The sequence below is a fragment of the Eptesicus fuscus genome, chromosome 20 (genome assembly GCF_027574615.1).
Source record: "Eptesicus fuscus isolate TK198812 chromosome 20, DD_ASM_mEF_20220401, whole genome shotgun sequence".
Classification (NCBI taxonomy): domain Eukaryota; kingdom Metazoa; phylum Chordata; class Mammalia; order Chiroptera; family Vespertilionidae; genus Eptesicus; species Eptesicus fuscus.
Genome location: NC_072492.1, coordinates 34,470,303 through 34,492,820, shown reverse-complemented (window position 1 = coordinate 34,492,820; position 22,518 = coordinate 34,470,303). Strand labels below are relative to the sequence as shown.

Sequence of the window (22,518 nt, the reverse complement as noted above, 5' to 3'; positions counted from 1 at the left end):
TTGGGCTTTACAGGATATTTGTGTGAGTGTTTATCCCATGTGTTTGATGTTTTTCTCTACACATCTGCACACTTTATGCCTGCATTTTGGCTAAAATATTTTTTAAATACCACTTTGCTTTTTTCACTTCATTATAGTTACTGGCATGATGCTTTCTATAGGGGAGGGGCACAAAAAATAAAACTGAATAAAGAAACTTAGGCCCAGAAGTCACAAGTCATTCATTTTATCTGGATGTCAATTTCCTCATAAAATGTGAGGATAAAACCGGATGAGTGCTTCTAAAACTTTTCCACCAAAGCACCCCTAGCAGCAGTGAAAATGAATGGTACCCCCCTGGGGGATCTGAGGGCAAGCTGGAAGTTTCTTTGAAATGCCCTATTTTATCTGAAAAATTCATGAGAACTTTGCATTTTACAAAACAGGAAAGTCTATGTTTGTTTTAAAAAGAATGTTACCTCAATAGTAAAACTATTTGCTTTCCCACAAATAATCCTGTGAATGCCACCCTCCAGGAAAGGAATGCAGCTTCACATCACTGGGCACTGGCTCACTGCCCCAGGGACCAGCTGCCCCTATGAGAAGCCTGGGGGATCGGCATCTCAATATCCCTGCAGTGGGAAATTCTATAACCATTTAAGATTTGACCACTTAAGATTTTCATATTTTAGAGAAAAGGAAGACTAGATAACAGAAAAGTGATCACACGTGCACTTGACCGGCAGCTGCGAAGGTCGTCGGAAACCAGGAGATAAGACAGTGCACCTGAAATGGATGCAAGTAGGGAGTCGGTGGCGGGATCAGATCAGCGATGTCTACATCTGTCAGACATGCACAGGGGCTGAGGTCTGGTCAGGCAAAGGCCCAGAATGTGAACGTTGTTGACCTTGATATAGGACGCCCCCTTCAATGTGCGCATCCCTCCACAACACTCCAACTGCTACTTCCATACTCAGGTGGGGAAACGTACTTGCTCATGGGTCAAATAACTCCACTTGAGTGATTCTTAGGAAAGAATCGCTAGAAATACTCCTCACAGTCCATCTACACACAGGCTCAGCCTCTGCTTCTTAGACGCCATGAGTGAAGACCAAGAGCCTGGTTCAGGTTCAGGTTCGGATTCCATCATCTATTTATTGTGTGGGACCCTGGACTGGTTAATAACTGGATGTGCTCCAGTTTCTACAACTAGAATATGGGGATGATAGATAGTGTCACTTGCTCCACAGACTACTGTGCGGATGGGAAGTGCTCAGGTCTTAGAGAGCATGTAGAAACAGTACCTGGCCCAGATAAGGAAGGTCCTACTGACTGTTAGCTGTTATGCCAGAAGGTATAAACACTTTTTATAACTCTTAGGGGGTACAACCAAAATCCTTCCCAAAAGGCTGCATAGAACCAAGATGGCGGCAAAGTTAAACAACTAAACTGCCGCCGCGCACAACAATTTCAGAAATACAGCTAAAAGACAAAATGTCTACCACCCAGAACCACGGGAGAGCTGGCTGAATGGTAGATTTACAACTAAGAAGGAAAAAGAAAGGAGAACAAACGCGGAAAAGCTGAGGTACGGAGGCACACGTAGTGGGCTGGTGGTAGGCAACGGGGCACGCGGCTTTGTTTTCAACCCGAAGGGAGACAAGCTCCCAATCACTCTGAAACCCAGTTTCTGGGGACACGCAGGGGAGAAGCTGGACTCTCGGCCATCAGGTCGGAAAGTGAGAGTGACTTTCTTGCAGAGGTGTGCCCAGCAATCAGTGTGTACTGCACTGGAGCGTGGGACGCGGGGACTGGGAGACGCGGAAAGGCAAAGACGGCTGATGGCAGCCATCACCATTTGCCACGCCCTAGCCTAGTGACGCCCTGAGACCCCGCCCCGTCCTAAGACCCCACCCCGCACATTCTGCAAACCCGCCCAGGCTCCACACAGTGGCTTTTGCATATAAATGGCCTGCCTTGTGGCAGCTTAACCAAATCAACTGAAGCTCCCAGTCAGACTGCTACAAAACCACTCAAGCAAAGAGGAGAAAACTAGTTCTTGCTGTAGCTCCTGCTGGGGGGCATCAGACAGTAGCTGACCTGCACCCCATTGGAGATCCAGAAACTAGGGCATCTAGTGGTTGGTGTGAAACGATACCAGATTTCAACCACTCTCATATGGGACACATTCAAGAGGCAGACTCAGTGAGTGTCAAAGCCCTACTGGAACAAGTCCCGCCCCACAAACATGTCTCCAGCACAGCAATTCCTCCTTTATAGACACAACGGGTCCTCACAGCCAATTGGCCTAGAGGTCAATTCCTCCCAGTGACACCAACAACAATCAAGACTTAACTACAACAAGGCTATACACACAGTCCACTAAGGGGTGCACCAAGAGTGTCCACCTCAGGTAACTGGGAGGCTGAGCCATTAAACCAATAGGACACCTAGTACACAAAGCTACCCTAACCAACTAAGGGAAGGAGCGAAAATGAGGAGGCAAGGAAACAGATCCCAAACAAAAGAAATGGAGGAGAACAAACGAATGGACATAGAGTTTAAAACCACGGTTATAAGGTTTTTCAAGAATTTCATGGAAATTTCATAGACCCTCGAGGATATGAAAAAGGACCAACTAGAAATGAAACATACACTGACTGAAATAAAAAATATTATACAGAGACCCAACAGCAAACTGGAGGAACGCAAGAATCAAGTCAAAGATTTGGAATACAAAGAGGAAAAGGACACGCCTCCAGAAAAACAAGAAGAGAAGAAAATTCAGAAAGTAGAAGATAGTGTAAGAAGCCTCTGGGACAACTTCAAGTGCACCAACATCAGAATTATGGGGGTGCCAGAAAAAGAGAGAGAGAGCAAGACACTGAAAACCTATTTGAAAAAATAATGACCAAAAACTTCCCCACCTGGTGAAAGAAATAGACTTACAAGTCCAGGAAGTGCACAGAACCCCAAACAAAAGGAATCCAAAGAGGACCACACCAAGACACATCATAATTAAAATGCCAAGGGCAAAAGACAAAGAGAGAATCTTACAAGCAGCAAGAGAAAAACAGTTACTTACAAGGGAGCACCCATACAATTATCAGCTGATTTCTCAACAGAAACTATGCAGGCCAGATGGGAGTGGCAAGAAATATTCAAAGTGATGCATAGCAAGAACCTACAACCAAGACTACTCTACCCAGCAAAGTTATCTTTCTTAATTGAAGGACAGATAAAGAGCTTCAAAGATAAGAAAAAGCTAAAGGAGTTCATCACCACCAAACCAGTATTATATGAAAAGCTGAAAGGTATCCTACCTAAAAATAGACAAATATGCAAATTGACCATACCTCCGACACACCCACAAGCCACGCCCACCATCCAATCAGAGCAAGTATGCAAATTAACCCAACCAAGATGGCTACAGCCACAGAGAGCAAGGTTTCCTAGGTAACAGAGGAAGCCAAGCTTTCTGCCTGCCCTTGCCAGGCCTAAACCTCCACTCAAGCTACAAAGTTTCAATTATAGAAGGTAAACAAATTCAAACAGAAATGGCGGCAGAACAGAGCTTGAGAGAGCAGGCCAGGGTTGCTGGCGGCAACAGGGGGAGCAAAGCTTTCCGCACACCCTGGCCGGGCCCACCCGCTTAAGCTACAAAGTTTTAATTATAACCCCAACAGAAATGGCTGCCAGCCACGGAGGGAGCCCCAGGCTTGGCTCTGCTCCAGGCTACAAAGTTTCAATTGTAGAAGGAAAATAAATTCCAGATACCAGGGCCTCCTCTTGGGTTGCCAGGGGGCGTGGCTGGCCTGGAAACCACCATAGGCCCCTCGCTCAGGCCGCCCCACGCCCCAAGGGAACCCCACCCTGATCCGGGACACCCTTCAGGGCAAACCAGCTGGCCCCACCCCTGTACCAGGCCTCTATCCTATCTAATAAAAGAGTACTATGCAGATTGATCATCACTGCAACACAGAATATAGCTGCCCCCATGTGGTCAAAGATCCTGCCCCCATGTGGACACAAGATGGCCACCACAAGATGGCCAGCAGGAGAGGGCAGTTGGGAGGCACCCGGCCTGCAAGGGAGGGCAGTTGAGAAGGACCAGGCCTGCAAGGGAGGGCAGTTGAGAGGGACGAAGCCTGCAAGGGAGGGCAGTTGGAGGTGATCAACCCTGCAGGAGAGGGCAGTTAGGGGTGACCAAGTCGGCAGAGGAGGGAAGTTGGGGGCAAACAGGCTGGCAGTGGAGTGGTTAGGGGGTGATCAGGCTGGCAGGGAGAAGCGGTTAGGGGCAATCAGGAAGGCAGGCAGGCAAGCAGTTGTGAGCCAGTAGTCCTGGATTGTGAGAGGGAAGTCCGACTGCCCATTTAGGCCCGATCCCACTGGTCGGGGGTCCCAAATTGGAGAGGGTACAGGCTGGGCCGAGGGACAACCCCCCTCCATGCACGAATTTCGTGCACCGGGCCTCTAGTTATTTAAAAAGAGGAAAAAGAAGAAAAAAGTAAAGATAAAAATTATGAACAACAAATACATACCTATCAACAAGTGAATCTAAAAGTCGAGTGAATTAAAAATCTGAAGAACAGAATAAACTGGTGAACATAATAGAATCAGGGGAATAGAATCGGAGTGGATTGATAATTCTCAGGGGGAAAGGGGTGTCTATGTGGGGGGTATGGGAAGAGACTGGACAAAATCATACACCTATGGATGAGGACAGCGGGGGGGGGGAGAAGGAGAAACAATTGTAATAATCTGAACAATAAAGATTTATTAAATTAAATAAATAAAAAATAAATAAATAAATAAATAAATAAATAAAAAGGCTGCATAATTTATAACACCACTAGCAATTTATGAAAAGACCAATTTTTCTAAACTTTTGCCAACTTTTGATGGTACATTGTCAATTCTAATTTGAATTTTTATTAACACCAAGGCTGAAGATGTTTCTGGATTTCATTGAAACAAATATTTTAAATATTTCATTTATATTGGTAATAATGTTCTAGTAATATTTTCATGTACAGCGATTTTGTGATATAAAGAGGTATTTAAAAGAGTTTATACATGCATTAAGAATTAAATGGCATCACCAAAATGAAGGACCTACCTGCTGCTCATATCTTTGCTTGACATCCTCCATCTGCCATAAAAACTCCTTTGATTGTTTCTCACGAAGAGACTTGGATCTAGTTAGATCTGCTTCCACTTTTTCCATCTACAAAATTTGAAAAACTTATATTACATGTTTTTATTTGTCCATTCACTAAAATGACAATTTTTAAATACCTCACCAATCATAATGATGCATTTAAAGATGATAAAAGTAATAAAAGATATACCTGTTATTCTGTTATATCTTAATTGTTTAAGAAAATAAAAATTAATATGTAATTGACTAAGTTCTATGATTGTTGGTCCATAGATAATCAGTATTGTGATAAAAAATGAATTTACTAAGAAATTGTTTAAGGAAGCACAGTCAAGCCCACTTCATTTTCATTGGTTTCTAACTCAAGATATGGGTTACAAGGCTCTCTTTCAGAGCTTTTCACATTAAATCTCTTTAATTTGGCCTCGGCAATCTACCCTCCCTACACTCCAATAACCTTGGCGTTTCCCAAACAAGCCATGGCAATCTTGGATCTCCCACTATCAGGAGAGTCCCTTCATGCTTTTCCTCTTCCAAACAGTCCATCTTCAAGGTTGACTCATGTCTCTTCTCCTCTCTGAGATTTCTTGAATCCTTCCAACTGACAGGAATGTGTCCTTCTCTCTGGGTTCCAGGACTTAACATCTGTATTTCTCTAGGACACTGTGTTTTTCTTTGTACTATGGAAGTGCTTCAAAGATTTGAGCTTCGTTTACTCATCTTGATCCTGTGCTCCCTAGTAAAAGGAACTAGGATATAATTCTTTCTTTTGAATCTTAATTATTAACTAATTGCCTTGTTATGCAGAATAAATATGTATTCAATTCTTAAGGATGAATGAAAGGGCAGGCAAAAGCAAGAGGGAAAGAAAAACGAGAAGATAAATCAAGGTGGGGCCCTAACCGGTTTGGCTCAGTGGATAGAGCGTCGGCCTGAGGACTGAAGGGTCCCAGGTTCGATTCCGGTCAAGGGCATGTACCTTGGTTGCAGGCACATCCCCCAGTAGAGGGTGTGCAGGAGGCAGCTGATCGATGTTTCTCTCTCATCGATGTTTCTAACTCTCTATCCCTCTCCTTTTCTCTCTGTAAAAAAAATATCAATAAAATATAAAAAAAAAAAATCAAGGTGGGAAGACATGGTTTATTTAGTACTTTTAAGAGAGATCTTTACCAGTATATGAAATTAATTTTTGGTTCTTATTTTTCTTCAGCACAGATTAAATAGTAAAATAAATAATAAATATTTGAATATTTCAAATATTAAATACTTAAAATAAAAATGAAGAGTTTTCTATCCTCAAAGTTTGTAAAATAGAATATCTTCTATCAAAAAAATAGCAAATAATTGAAAGCACATGAAAAGACCTTTTATACCTAAACATTAAGAAAAACTCAAAATAAATAATAACTGATATTCTAAGGTAATGAAATATGTGTTATTTTAGATTATACTGACCGAGAATGCAAGAGCCCACTCCATTCTTATTCCACAATTTAACAAAATAACACAAAAACAATTCTTGTAAAATACTTAAAACTTGTATAGAAACACAGAGTTCTCAGTTGCCATAGATACAAGAGATTCTGCTTTATCATACATCATTCCTATTCCATTCAACTTCCAAGTGTTTAAAACAAATAACAACACACACACTCCTTTTATTGTGTAACTCTAGCTTCCAAAAACCTCAGAGTAAAACGTGGTGGTCAAATTAGGAGCAGCAAAGGGTTTGGATGCATTTCTGTGAATGGCTGGTGTTTAAAGCAGTAACAAAGAGGTAAAGAGGGTGCTGAAGCTTCCTTATATGGTGCCTCAGGCATTACTTTAGCTACATGTAAAAGAAAACCCAAGTGTCTACAGCTTAAACAACATAGGCCCTTTATGTTTTCCTCATGTAACAAAAAGTTCAAAAATAGGCTGCTATATTGGCAGTTCAAAGATGTCAGGGTTGAGGTCTCTGCCATCCAACCTTCCCATAATGATTGTGAAATGGCTTCTGCAGCTCTGAACATCTGGGAAGGAAAGGGCAGAGGGGGAAGGGGACGGGATAAGGGCCAAGGGTCCATATTAGCTGAGTCAAATACCCTTTTAAGGGACTTTGCTGCAGGATCTGTCAGTAGCAAATTAATGATGCTGTTTGCATCTGATTTCACTGGAACGACATTAATAAAAGGCAAGCTCCATCTACAAGGTCAGAGACTGCAGTTTTAAAGCTGTGTCTAATGTTGCCCTAAAAGTACAAATGAATATTGGGCCAACATTTGGCAGTCTCTGTCGAATATGGTCATAATAAGTTATTGCTCTTTCTCTAGTACAGTACCCGTGTTGTTATATTCTGAGTAACTTGACATATACAATTCATATTATACAAGTATACAATTGTATACAAACACACAATTCAAAATACATTTTCATACATATTTAGATAAAGTATAAGAAATTGCTCTTCAAATATTTTCAGATATATGTAGAGATAGGTAGGTAGGTAGGTGGGTAGGTAGACAGGCTAGCAGACATCATTATTTCTGTGCTTTAAAGACTGAAAACTAATATGCTTAAACAGGGGAAATCAATGAACACAACAATTGATTATAGCTAGAGTTCTTTTGTGAGAGATCATTAATTTATATAAGACTGCCAATATGTCTAAGCCTGTCCTTTTGTCATTGATTTGTAGCAGTTTTAACTATTTTGGATGTGAACTTCTTGTTCAATATCTGGATTGCAAATATCCTCTCCCACTCTGAGGCTGCCTTTTCATTTTCTACTGGTCTCTTGTTTTTAATGAAGTTACATTTAACAATATTATTTTTATGTGTTTTTGTTTTCTATTTTGAAAATCCTTGCCTAGTAGTTCCAATTATCAAAAATGCTCCTGCATTTTCTTCTGCAAGTTTTATTGTTTTACTTATGTCTGTATATCTACAATCCTAGAATTCGTTCTGTGAATGGAGCGAGATAAGGGGCAAGATCCCTCTATTTCCACGTGGCCATCCAATCGACAGTGTTTATTAAATGATCATTCTTTCCCTGATGCACTGCAATCCTTTTTTGACAGGTAACGGATTGATCATAGATGTGAGTCTATTTTTTTTTCTTCCGTAACAGTGGTCACCCTCATGCCTAAACCACACTGTATTGATTACTATCGCTTACTATTAGTCTCGGGATCTGGTGTGTAAGCTCTCCAGTCGTGTTCTTCTCCCAGACTGCCACAGCTGTGCTTAGCCCTCTACATTTTCATACACATTTTAGAATCAGCTTGTCAGTTTCCTGCCCTCCCTCCCCAGAAGCATTGCTAATGTTTTGATTTTTAGAACTGTGTGGATTCTGTAGATTAATTTAGTGAGTGACATTTGTATAACATTGATTCCTCAGATCCACACACACATGATACATCCCTCAATTTACTTAGGTCCTTTTGGTTTCTCTCAGTATTTTCTAGTTTCTAAAATAGAGGCCGTGCTCCTCTTTTGTTAGATTTATTCTTAGATAGGTGAAGCTTCCTGGTACTATGATGCCTTTTTCAAAGTTTGTTTTCTATTTGTTGGTTACCTGTATATAGAAATAAAAATGAATTGTATATTTGATCTAATAGGTAGTGACCTTGTTAAATTAATTACCAATATTTTAGAAAGTAAACATTTATAACTCACATGGATACCTTCTCTGTTATCTCTTAATGAGCTACTTATTCCACTAGCTATACCACTTATTATAACCATACACTTTTATGCATTGGTCTATCAACAAGCCACAAACATGTCTTAATCTCTAAATTCCCAGAATCTACAACAATGCCGGAGTTGTTGTATAGCAAGCATTCATAAATTTTTGATAAGTGAAAGGAAGAATATATCAAGTATGTTGAATCCTTGGCCAGTAAGTCATTAAAACAATTGAGGTATTAAAAAATAATAATGTTACTATTTTCACAATTGATAACCATTAAAATCAGCAAAATACAGAAAGAATGACATGTTTTCTGGTCCAATGTTCTCAGAAATGTTTTTGGCTCATTTTTCTTCACCAAAAGAGATTAGTCATTGATGAATATTATTAGAAAAAAGTTTCACTTACTACTCTATTAAGCATTTAAGGGTAAAAGTTAAGATTTATTTTAATAAATTGTGTTTGGGGGGGGGTTGTTTGTTTAATTTTGTTTTTCAAAGCCAAATATTTGTAGATATTCTTTGGATGCTGTCATTTGGAATCGATTAATTATCACAATATTGAAACATTTCAATATAATTCTGAATTTTACCTCTGCTACCTAATCTTATGTAAAGACAAAATTCCAAATGTTAAAAGGGTAGAGAGATTTCTTCATTGCCATAAAAAAAAATAACTGAGAGAAAATGCTTGCATTTACTAGTACACTTACTGGCACAGAAATATCCAGATGGCATTCTTCTCTCCTGGTAAACTGAGAATTTTTTTTTTCATTAATTCAATAGCAATAACTGGATGATGAACTAAACACATAATATCTAAGAATGTAAGAAACTACTAACCAGTTCAATTATACTAGAGCCAGAAGAATCGTCACTAGTCAACAGCAGTGTTTAGAATTTTGTTTTCATGGCAAACCAGTGGTTTTCCAAGTGTAAAGCTAATATAATGTAGCTAACGATTACAAAGAGAAAGGAATAAAATTGAAAGCCAGATATTTAGCAGCAAATGCCATTTAATGAGGGTGTATTTTCAAGAAGAGAAAAATTAACCACAAAAGTGAGTTGGTTAGAGGAAGCCCCAGGAGAAACCAGTTAGCTGACATTCATGCAGTCAGTTCACAGGATGATAAGTTTCACTTTGGAATTGCTGCCAGTACTTCAAAAATATAGCTGTCTTTTTCAGCCATTTATTTGTTTCACAGAGAATACGTAAATATAGAACACCATTCCTTTAAAAATATGACTACATATACATATACAGAAATAATTCTACCAGAGTATTAAATTTTCATAATTAAAAGATGTATATTTTACACAACTAATTGCTGACAGCTAACACAGAGGATTTCAGCATTGGAGTAAAAATTAGGTTATTTAAGCAATTTTAAATGAGGTTTAAAAAAGTTCTTCAAAGTGAAAGAAACAGTGTGAAGTTATTTTTTTTTTTTTTAAGTTTAAATCTGTTCCATTTTCTCTCATGGGCCTCATTTTTGAAACAGCAATTCACTTTCAAAAACAAACTCAAAGCTTTTATTTTTTAATTCAAATCCCATTGTCTGCTGTCTGCAGCAGTTTCCAAATGGAAAAGATGCCCTAAGCTCTGCTGGCTTCTACACAAAAGATTTTGGTAAGAAGAGAAAACAGCAGTTCAAAACAACAACAGAAAAGAAAGACTGTTAATATAGATTGTGGAAAATCTGAAAGCATTATGATTCTCTACTAGTAAATAATGAGTCTGCTGATTTTCTTCTAGAATCAACTGATAATCTGGAATAGAGGATTATAATTTACCATGTTTTGACGTAGTTTATTCAATGTTCATTAAAATTTTCTCTGTAGAAATTATTTTATTTGTGAATGAGCCTAACTGTAAGAATTCCATTATAAGTGGGGTCTTTATTATTATACTCACAACAAAGGTGCTTTCTCTATTTCAGAAACTCAACTGCACTTGGCAAAACGATTTACTATTGAAACCACTGAAGAATATTTCTTCAACAGAAGAAATAATTTCCTGCTTATTGGTTGCCATCACTATTATCTTGAAGGAGTCTGAATCCTGCCTCATTGGATAGACCAGGCCTGGTGAGGGCTGCTCACAGTGACCGGACACAGGTGCAGGGTTAGTGAGGGAGAAAAGGGACCCCAGAGGCATGCACCAAGTAGGGCTTTGCATCAGATCATTTAACCAGCCCATAGAACAACGATACCTAGTATCCTAGATGCCTAAACATACATGAACTCTTAACGTCAAGAAGTGGGAGAGTCAAACGGGTTTGGCAGGATTGGTGAAGGAAGACAGAAGACAGACCTCAAGTCAGGCACAGAGCAGAAGAGTCACAGATATAAAGTGGACCAATTAGAGGTTCCAGAATCAATTCCACAAATACTATCTTTCATCCCTGGCTTTCCTTATTTCATGGCAGTCTTGTTCTGTGGCTGGGTAGGGTCCTTAATTTAATGGTTCCTGAGATGACATTATCTCTAGGGCTTTCAGTTTTGCCACACAACTCCCAGACTTCTTTATCTTAACATTTTTTGGTATCAATTTGTACATTTTCTCCATCTTTTTGGACAGTTTTTCAATTTTTCTTCTTAATAAATAACACCAGAATAAACATCCTTTAACACACTTTGTAGTCCTGAAAGATAAAGTCCTAGAAGTAGAAGAGGCAGATGATAAACACGATGTTGAACCAACCCTTCAGAAGGGTTATATAACCTACACTTCTGTCAGAAATACACATCACTGCCTATTTCCTTCGGCCTTCATGGATTCCTTCCTATGTATTAGTTGGAAAATAGCTTGTTTCTACTTTAAATTATTTTTTTAAAAAATTTGCTAGTGAAAACAAACATTTCTTATTGTCTATTTCTGCAGAAAAGTGCATTGGGATTTTGACAGCGATTGCACAGAATTTATGCATAAACTTTTGGAGAAATACCATCTTGACAATACTGAGTTTTCCAATCCATGAGCATAGAATAGCTCACATTTATTTAGATCTCTTAAAATTTCTCTTAGCAATATTTTATCACTTTCAATGCAAAGTCTATAAATTGTTTCATTAGTTTATTTATAAATATTTGATTCCCTTTGATGCTACTATGAATTAAATTGCTTTCTTAATTTCATTTTTAGATATTTCATTGCCAGTATATAGAAGTATGACTGAATTCTGTATATTGATCTTGTAGCCTGCAAACATATTTAAATTATTAATTAGTTCTAGTATTTCTTTTATGGATTTTGACCATACAGGATCATGTCATCTGAAGACATCTGCACATCTTCCTTTCCAATCTGCATCTTCCCCCTCCCCCGTTTAGTGCACTGTCTAAATTCTCCAATACAATATTGAAGGGGGGTGACAAAAGCAAACATCTTTTCCTTGTACTTAGGAGAAAAAGTATTAAGTCTTTCAACATTAAAGTATATTACCCATAGGGCTTTCACAGATGTCCTTATTAGCTAATGCTGAGTAAGTTCACTTCTAGCCCTAATTTGTCAAGATTTTAAAAATTCATGAATAATGTTGAATTTTTTCAAATGCCTTTTCTATCTCTGGTGAGAAAAATGTGTGGTTTTGTCCTTTGATCTATTAATAAGCAATAGGATATTAATTGATTTTCAAACATTAAAACAATCTTGGATTCCTGAGATAAACTGCACTTTATGGTGGTGTATAATGATTTTTATCTGTTTCTGGATTCAGTTTACTAAAATATCATTAAGGGTTTTTGTGTCTACATACATGACAAATACTACCAGGTGGTTGTCTTGGAGTATCTTTGGCTGATATTAGAGTAATAGTTGCCTTAAAGAATGAATTGGGAAGTGTTCTTTCCCCCTCAATTTTCTGAAAAAGTTTTAATAAAACTATTTTTTTTCCTTAATATTTGATGGAATTTAACCAGTGAAGCCATCTGGCCCTAGGCTTTTCTTTGTGAGATTTTAATTGCTAATTAAATATCTTTATGTACTATAGGATAATTCAGATTTTCTCTCTCTTCTTGAGACAGTTGCAATAATTTGTAGCTTTCTAGAAATCTGTCCATTTCACCTAAATTGTATAATTTGTTGGCATAAAGTTTTAAAAATATCACCTTATAACATCCTCTCCTCTTTCATTCCTAATGTTGGTAATTTGTCACTTTTTTTCCCCCATAAGTCAAGCTAATGATACAGAAAGTCAATTTTGTGTATCTTTTCGAAGAACCAACCTTGGCTTCAGTGACTTTCTATTTTCTATTTCTTAACATAATTTCATTTCTTCTGCTTTCTTGGTCAGAAGCTTGCTTTTCTTTTTCTGGTTTCTTAAAATGAAGTTTAGGTTACCGATTTGAGAAGTTTCTTTTTGGAGATAGATGTTTAAAGCTATGAATATTTCTCTAAGTACTGCTTTAGCTACATTCCATGAATTTTTAATATGCCAGTCAAAAGTAGGTTTACAATTGTTTGTATGAACAATAATTCAATAATAATACAAGAATAAACTCTGTTTTGCATATTCATAACTGTAAACCTACTTTTGCTCCACCCTGTATTATTTTAATTCTGTTCAAAGTATTTTCTAATTTTCCTTATAATATCTTCTTTGATCCATGAGTTTTTCATAAGTAGTTATTTAATTTCCAAATATATAAGGCTTTCCCAGATTTACTTATTACCATTGGGGTTAAAGAACACATTTTGTATGATTTTAATCCTTTTAAAATGTATTTAAAATTATTTTGTGGTCAAACGTATGATGTGTCCTGAAGACTGCTCATGAGTGCCTGCAGTCATTAGGTGGAGTCCTTTAAATCACCACCCCAGTCTCAGACTCATTCCTGAGGGGCATAGTAGAAACAGACCTCAAACAGCAGAGCAAAGGCTTTGGAACATAACTGAAACTGGACCCTCCCCACCCCACCCCCAAACCTCCCCCCCGACAGAAGAATTGGATTTAAGTCCGCTAATCAATATCTTTTTCACTAGAAAAATTTAACCTATTAATATTTATTATTATAATTAAATACTCTGTTTTATTTTGGACATTTTGTTCTGTTTCTGTTTCTGTTCCTTTAGCAGTTACCGCCTCTCAAATTTTGCTTTTATCTTCTCAATCTTTTTATGAGAATGTAACATCTTGTTAATTTTATTTATGTCTATGTTTATATATTTCAAAATTATTTTAACGTACATTTCCTTAATTTTAAGAATCTTTGAGTCTCAACTCTTTCATGACAAAGTGTTTTAGCACATTATTCTCATCTTACCCTCTCACTATCCACCTACTTCTTGATCTTTATTAATGTAGTCTAGGGATTTAAATTTAAGTCATTATTAAATTTGTATTTAATAACATTTATATTTAATAACAGTAAATATTAGCATTCAATCTTATAACTAGATTTTTAACAGTTAAATTTGTTTCTGGTTTGTTGAATTCCATTGTTCTCAACTTTTCTCCCCATGTGTGCAATGTCTTTTGCTTCTTCCTGGATTGGTTGATGTGCTCATATAATTTTTTCCAAAAAAAGAAATAATGGTATACATTATGTGAGCACGTACTAAAAAATGTTTACCTGTTGATTTTGCAAGTGAAAAACTCCTTGGTTATATGTAAAATTAGGTCATACCTTTCTCCAATACTCTGAAGCATTACTCCATTATTTTTCTAAAATTTTTGCCAGTTTTATCCTCCTTAGAAATTTGCAGGATTTTCATTTTATTCTTACCTCTATCTGAGGTTCAATTCTTTTTCCAAACTTATCCAGGTTTCACTGCATTAATTTTACTTGATCTGTGGCCTCTTTCCTATAAATTATGTCTTCTTATAAAGGTACTATGTTTCTGAATTATTTTTCTGAATTATACAGCAGCTCATTTTCAGAAGTACTAGTATGCTTTTCTTGTGTGACTGCTGGATACAAACGTTGTTGTTTTTCTTGTCCTGCAGAATGTTTTCACAAGTCCTACTGTTGTTTGCTTGTTTTTTCTCCTTACTTCCGCATGAATTCTATGACCCCTTAATATTGCATCATCAGCCCCGAGAGATGCATTTACTAAGCCAAACGTGCCCGTCATAGTCTCAGTTTTCCTCAGAAAGTGGTTCTGCCAGCCTTAGCAGTTTCAAACACCTCATTCTTAGCCTTCTTTAATGTATACTTAAGACTTACTGAAGGTCCCTTCCTTCAATATTTCTGTAAAACTCTAGGTGTCAAGCCTATCAGAGAATTTCCTATGCAGCTCCACTGCATATTGGGACCAGGTAAACTTTCTAGGGCCTGGGCTCTGATCACAGTGGGGTGCTGGGAAGAGAGGCACATCTCGTGGCCAGAACTGAAAGTCACCCTTCAGTACAAATTCTCAGCAGGAATCTCACTTTTGTCCCAGGCAGTGAGTGAAGAAATAAAGAGAATGGGATCTCAGACATTACTCTCAAGACCCAAATTCACACGACTCGATATGAAGGGAAATGTGAATCAAGACAATAACAACAAGAAAACCCACTTCCAAGCTAGTAAACCCCACAGAGCTCAGTCATAACCTTCCATAGGAAGTTTCTACGACCCAGTCAGTGTGTGCGTGGGGCTCCTGAGGAAGACAACTCCAGCTAAACATTAAATCACAAACAAGTACTGCAACATTCTTTATGATCAACAAAACTTGGCCCGGCCAGTGTGGGTCAGTGGTTGAGCTTCGACCCAGGAATCAGAAGGTCACAGTTCAATTCCCAGTCAGGGCACATGCCCAGGTTGCAGGCTCAATCCCCAGTGCAGGGTGTGCAGGAGGTAGCTGATCAATGATTCTCTCTCATCATTGATGTTTTTATCTTTCTCTCCCTCTCTCTCCTCTCTCTGAAGTTAGTAAAAACATACATTTTTAAAAAAAGAAAACTTGAAATTAACTAAACACCCTTGACTCAAGGAGATGATAAATAAAGTATGGTATATTCATATGATAAAATACATTTAGTGTTAAAGGGACTGTACTAAATCAGCATAGATAGGGCACAACTGTATAAAATTAAATATAAAAGAGTAAACAAAACTAATATATAAAATCTGTAGTATTTATCTAAGTTTTTAAAAATAGAAGTATAAGAATGCATACAACATACATCAATATGATTTATGCCCATAAAAATTAGGCTGAAATATTACACATTAAATTAGTTATAGTGGTTTTTCTCTGAGGTGGAGAGAGTAATGTGATTAGACATGAACAACAAAGCAAACTGAAACGTCATCTGAAATGATTTAGTTTAAATAAACAGTGTCAACAATTGTTGATTCTTCATGATTGTGTACCTTGGTGTTTGTTCCCTTTATTCTTTTTCAATTTTTTATTTTCTCTTAAAACTAAAAAACATGCCACTAACTTGTACAAGAATTGAAGACAGCCTCTGTCTACCTGAACTGCCAGTTGAAAATAATCTGCTGTAACTGATCAATAAAACACTATTCATGGAACATGAACAAACACACATGGTCAACTTGAATCCCTGCTCTACAAAACCCGATTTCACCTGTAGACTGATCCAGCTCCCAAACTGAGATACATTCTTACCATTACCACATGTGTAGATGCAACTTTAAAACGGTTATTCTGGCATGAAGTTAAGGTTGAATCAAGGAATCCTGAAGGAGGAAAGAGGACCCATCTCCTTTTCTGCACAGCTCTAGGTGCTCTCCACTGACTCCCTCCACTCACCCCCAACAGGGAGCTGCTGATCACAGCGCCCCCAGTGGTCCGGGAGGAGCAAGGCACAGCCCCTTCCCCTGCCGGTGCCCTGTTGGAGCAGGTCAAACCGCTGACTGACCCTTTTCCAAAGGGCTCTGGTTCTTGGCCACTAGGGGCCACCTCTTCCTTTGAGGCTCTTGTGGAAGTGGGTGTCCTCTGCCAAGGCTGACGTCCCTTTATCATTCTGGGTTCCTGACCCAATTGCACAGCTAATTTTGGTAAAGGTTTTTTAAAAAATAATATGCTTCTGTCATATTTAAGATCAGAATGTACCTTGCTACTGATAGAGTGACTTTCAAAAAGGACAGTACGATGGCCTCCTCACCTGGTCTTTCATTTCAGCATAGACTTTCTCCGAGTTCAGTTCCACCTGCCGCTTAAACTCCTCCAGGGCAGCGTCCGCCTGCTGGGCCTGCAACCTCTGAACCTCAGTCACACGAGCCAGCTGCTCCTCTTTCTCCCTGGAAAAGTTCAGAGAAGCTTCAGAGTCAAAATATGAAAGAGCCAGGCTTGAAAGAACACTATTTAACCTTCTCTAAAACAAAATTCAGATTTCAATTTTTTCATCCAAATTCTATAAAACTTCTCTTTGAAAAGTTGACAATAACATCACTTGTCTCAGGGGAAAAAAGGGTATAGACACATAATATGTGTTCTGATCAAAGCACAACTACTTTCAAAGATTTCCCTAAAAACAAAACTGATTGAAACCATGCATTTCCACGTCAGACTGGGCCCTCCGATGACCACTGGGAACTTGAATTTGGTCTGGTGCATTTTTACCTTTCTTATATTAGTCCACACAAGAAGCAGGAAGCCTTGAGCTTTATGCAGGGTATCCCTGAGATACATGGATTCTTTTGTTTGAATACTCAAATATTTCAATATTAAAAGAGCATAGGAGAAAAGCATAAAGTGGTATAAATCATTTTGGGTACCTCAGCCTAGGCCTAGGTTGGCAAATGTGATGGGCAGTTGTTACAAATGTTGGATGGACATTTGCTCTGGTGTTATTGACCCAAACAACTGAGAGTGGCTGCTTAGAACACTCTGTCGGAAGGATTTTGAGACCAGGCACAGAGGAAAAGGCTGCTGTGGTTGATGCATAAATAACAGCCCCACTGCAGGAGGTTGGGTTGCAATAGCTGCTTCTCTGCCATACTACAGAGACTAGTCCCATTACTCTTACATTTTGGGGGTTCTCCTGAAAGCACCTGGGAAGACCATTTCACGATTGGGATTACAATTTTTCAAAGGTCTACTTTTGCTTGCTCAGTCTGTCTATAAATGGAAAAGAAAGTATATTGGACAATATTTTATAAAAATGCATGACTTACAGCTGAAATATCAGCTTTGTTCTATGAATACTGAAAGTCAGTTATATTACACCTTTTTGTCCAATAATTCACAAGAGCTATTTAAACACTTTCAATTTCATAGGACCAATATTTTCTCTATGTCATCTTATTCTTAGCTACTAAGTTTAGTTCATTTACTTTATAACTAACTTATGGCCACATAAGTCAAAGTCATAAGCTGTAATTATAATCAGGTAACTATTATAGACCATATTAAAAAATACATATTTTAAAAATATTGTTGAAATAAAACTTTGTACAATAAAGCATGTTGCTTTTAATTAATAACTTCTATCCTGATTTACAAATAGAAAATATTATTTTATATTAAATAGCAAGTAGAAGGAAATGCGTGAAATCTCCCAACTAATTTTAGCCCCACTACACAGGCTGGAGCTAATTTAGTAGTAAAGCTAAAAAGCAAAGAAGGCCTCATTCAATGTAAATCAATGCTCTTGTCCAGTGAAACCATAGCAAACACAGAGCTCTGCTATTATTTAGGAATTTCTGTCTTAATATAAATAAAATAGCTGTCTTAATTTAGACAGATTATATTCATTTTAATTTTAATGAGGGATCCATTTTCATCTCTATCAAAGTCACGAAATGGAAGGAAAGACTTTCAGCATTTAAAAAAGAAAATTTGCTCCTTACTAACATAAGCACAGTATTCCTTTTTATGATTCCAAATAGTGTCCTGTAAGAAGCAAAAAAAAAAAAAAAAAAAGTGACTTTGAAGATTAGTTTTTCAGTGGAACTTGTGGGGCCAAGTATAAATGCATCACTCAAATGCCTTAATGCTGGGCCTCCATGAAGATAAAAAGGTGGGAAGAAGATTTGCTTTTTAGTTCTGATTTATTTATAAAATCCAGTAAATTTTTCTCATCTGGATATATAAAGCACAAAGAAAAAAGAAGCTGAATTCTTATATAACCACAAGCCAGCTCAGATTAAAGGATGCTCTGAAGCACATGATTATTCCAAAAAGGCAGTAAAATGCAGGAGACTAATGGAGTACCATTTAGTATTTCTTGAGCTTTACAAGCTAACATTTATATGTGCAGGCCAACCTTAATTTGAAAATCCTCCCTTTGCACATTTGTGTACCAGCACTTTTGATAATGATGGCAGGGATCCAGCATGCATTATAAGGCTTCACATTACAGTATACTGCATTTGCTGCCAGCTTGGCATCTCTACTGGAAACTCCAAGAAAAACAAAACAAAATAAAAAACTTCAAACAAGTTTGAAAAGCAGCTAGAAGAGTCTCCATTCCCTTTCCAGCTGAGCTGGTAAACAAGACTTCCAAGCAGCTATATCATCTATGTTCATGGCTTCTATTGGGCCTTAAACTGGTGAGAGTGAGTTAGTAAAAAACACTAAGATAGAACTATCACTTAAAAAGCACTAAAAATAATACCTTTCACTAGCATGATAAATGTCCTCTTCTTCACATGGTTGCTAAGACTAGTGATCTCTGCTAAATTTCTGTTTAAAAATGGTAACCACGCCCTGACCGGTTTGGCTCAGTGGATCAAGCGTCCGCCTGCGGACTGGGGGGTCCCAGGTTCGATTCTGGTCAAGGGCATGTACCTTGGTTGCGGGCACATCCCCAGTAGGGGGTGTGCAGGTGGCAGCTGATCGATGTTTCTCTCTCATCGATGTTTCTGGCTCTCTATCCCTCTCCCTTCCTCTCTGTAAAAAAGTCAATAAAATATATATATTTTTAAAAAATGGTAACCACTATGGATACGTAAACATTTGAAATATTAAGAGTCAAAAAGGATGCCCAGCCAGCATGGCTCAGTGGTTGAGTGGCAACCTATGAACCAGGAGATTACGGTTCGATTCCCAGTCAGGTCACATGCCCAGGTTGCAAGCTTGATCCCCAGTGTGGGTGAGCAGGAGGCAGCCAATCAATGATTCTCTCTCATCATTGATGTTTCTATCTCTCTCTCCCTCTCTCTTCTTCTCTGAAATCAATAAAAATATATTTCTTAAAAAGAGTCAGGCCCTAACCGGTTTGGCTCAGTGGATAGAGCGTCGGCCTGCAGACGGAAAGGTCCCAGGTTCAATTCCGATCAAGGGCATGGACCCTGGTTGCAGGCACATCCCCAGTAGGAGGTGTGCAGAAGGCAGCTGATCAATGTTTCTCTCTCATAGATGTTTCTAACTCTCTATCCCTCTCCCTTCCTCTCTGTAAAAAAATCAATAAAATATCTTTTTTTTTAAAGAATCTGGAGATTCTTTCTAAAAAAAAAAAAAAATCAGAAAGGAATACCTGGTAAAATAGAAATTAGTATGGGTCGTAATATTGGAAAAATGACAATGCTCCTCAAATTGAATGCAAGGGACCCACACTGGGTGAAACAATCTTAAAAAAGAAGAACTTATTACAAAGCTAGAGTAATAAAAACAATGTGCTACAGGCCTAAGGATAGACCTATAAACCAATGGAATAGGATTCAGATTCCAGGAGTGAACCCTATCATCGATCATCAGTAGCTTTTCAGCAAGGGTGCCAAGACAGCCCACTGGGGAAAGAATAGTCCTTACAGCAAATAGTGCTAAGACAATGGATATCCATGTGCAAAAGAATAAAGTTGTATTCCTTCTTACACAATATACAAAAATTAACTCCAGATGGGCCGCAGACCTGTAAGAGCTAAAAATATAAAACTCTTAGAAAAAAACATAGGAGTAAATATTTGTTACCTTGAGCTACACTGTCTTCTTAGATATAGCACCAAAAGCAGAAACAAGAAAATAAAATATAGATAGAGACTTCAGTAAATTAAAAAATTCTTGTCCTGCTAAGGATATTATCAACAAGTGAAAAGAAAACCTATAGAATGTGAGAAAATATTTGCAAATCATATTTCTGAAAAGATACTTGTATCAAGAATAAAGTACTTTTTACAAACCAATAATAAAAATATAACAATTTAAAAATAGGTGAAGAATCTGAATAGACATTTCTCCACAGAATATATACAATCAGCCAATAAGCACATGAAAGGACACTCAAGAAAATACAAATTAAAACCACAATGAGATACCATTATACAACTTAGCATGGCTATAATCAAAAAACAGATAATAACAAATATTATTTGTTTTGCTTTCATCAGGGTAATAAAAACCCAAACAAGAGTGAGATATCATCTCAAACCTATTAGAATGGCTGTCATCAAAAAGACAAGATAACAAGTGTTGGTGAAGATGTGAAGAAAAGGGAACCCTTGTGCACCATCGGTGAGAATGTAAATTGATACAGCCACTATGTAAAACAGTATGAAGGTCCCTCAAAGAATTAAAAATAGAACTAAGGTATGTTCCAGTAATTCTTCTTCGGGATATATATCTGAAGATAATGAAATCACTATCTTGAAAAGATATCTGCACCACCCCCATGTTCACTTCAGCATTATTTACAATAGCCAAAACATTAAAACAACTTAAGTGTTCGTCAACAAATGAGTGGATTAAGAAACACACACACACACGCATGCGCACACGTGCACACACACACACAATGGAATATTATTCAGCAATAAAAAAGGAATACTACCAGTTGCAACAACATGAATAGACCTTATTTTACTTATACTAAGTAAAATAACTCTGACAGCGAAAGACAAATACTGTATGATCTCACTTATTTATGGAATCTACAAAACCCAAACTCAAACAGAAAACAGATTGGTGGTTGCGAGGAGGTCCATAAATCCTTTGAAGTCAACTGGATTTGAATCATGATTCAGAAGATCCTGGCATCACACTCCCTCCTAGTCACTTAGCATGTTCTAGCTGCTGAGACAGGGTCCTGGCAGCAATGCCTGAGATTCACTTGGGCAGATACTGCAGAAAACTGAGAAGTTTGAAGAAATGTTTCTTATTCTGGGAAACTACAATCTGATCGAGGAGAAAGATAAAAATGCAAGGGAAAAAATCAAAGAGTAATGTGATATATATTTTGTGACAAATTCTAAGTGCTATAGGAATCAATAAATGGAAAGAGGCCATGAGAGTCCATACAAGAAAACCAGACTCAGAAGACCAGAAGATTTGTCTGTAAAGTATAAATAAAGCAACATGGTTAAAGTTTTAAACAGTATAAAGTTTTCCATAATAATTTTGTGCTAAACTAACTTAGCCTAAAATATGGGTTTATAAATAAATTAGAAGAACTCTACCTCAGCAAATGGAAAAGCAACTGACATTTTTATAAAATAAGAAAACCTTGAGAAAATTATCCTTAAAGATAAAACAGCTACAGTGTATAGTGAAGAAACATTCCTTTAAAATCTTTAAACTTCAAAACAAACCCCAAATCTAATGTTGTTTCCTTTCAGGTTTCCTACATTTAAGAAAGTACCGATCAAAAGTTCCATATATAAATTATACATCATACACACAAAGCTACATACATACCCCCCAAAACATCTTATTTTCCATCTTATTTAGCATATCAATAAATAATAAGGAAATATATGTTCATCCCATAAAATGACAAAGCCTAAATATTTTGAAATGGGTACAGGACCACTTCTTATTACTAGGGAGAAAAGGCAGTGTGAAGTCATTCAGGCAGAATGATAAGTAAACAACCA

The 22,518-nt window shown here is 37.6% G+C and overlaps 1 protein-coding gene across 2 annotated transcripts in view; it reads right to left on the bottom strand.

The window, feature by feature from the left end:
* The window catches only part of LOC103293243 (centrosomal protein of 112 kDa), a 253,196-nt gene that overhangs the window by 190,642 nt on the left and 40,036 nt on the right, over nt 1-22,518 (bottom strand). Inside the window, exons 7-8 of one of the 2 annotated variants that reach the window (XM_054709260.1) lie at nt 16,872-17,007; nt 5,099-5,206 (exon numbers count right to left, since the gene is read on the bottom strand). In XM_054709260.1, the coding sequence (XP_054565235.1) occupies nt 5,099-5,206; nt 16,872-17,007 (244 nt within the window). Of the gene's footprint in view, nt 1-5,098; nt 5,207-6,595; nt 6,657-16,871; nt 17,008-22,518 lie in introns of those variants that run through there. The other variant, XM_054709261.1, reaches the window with a different exon arrangement.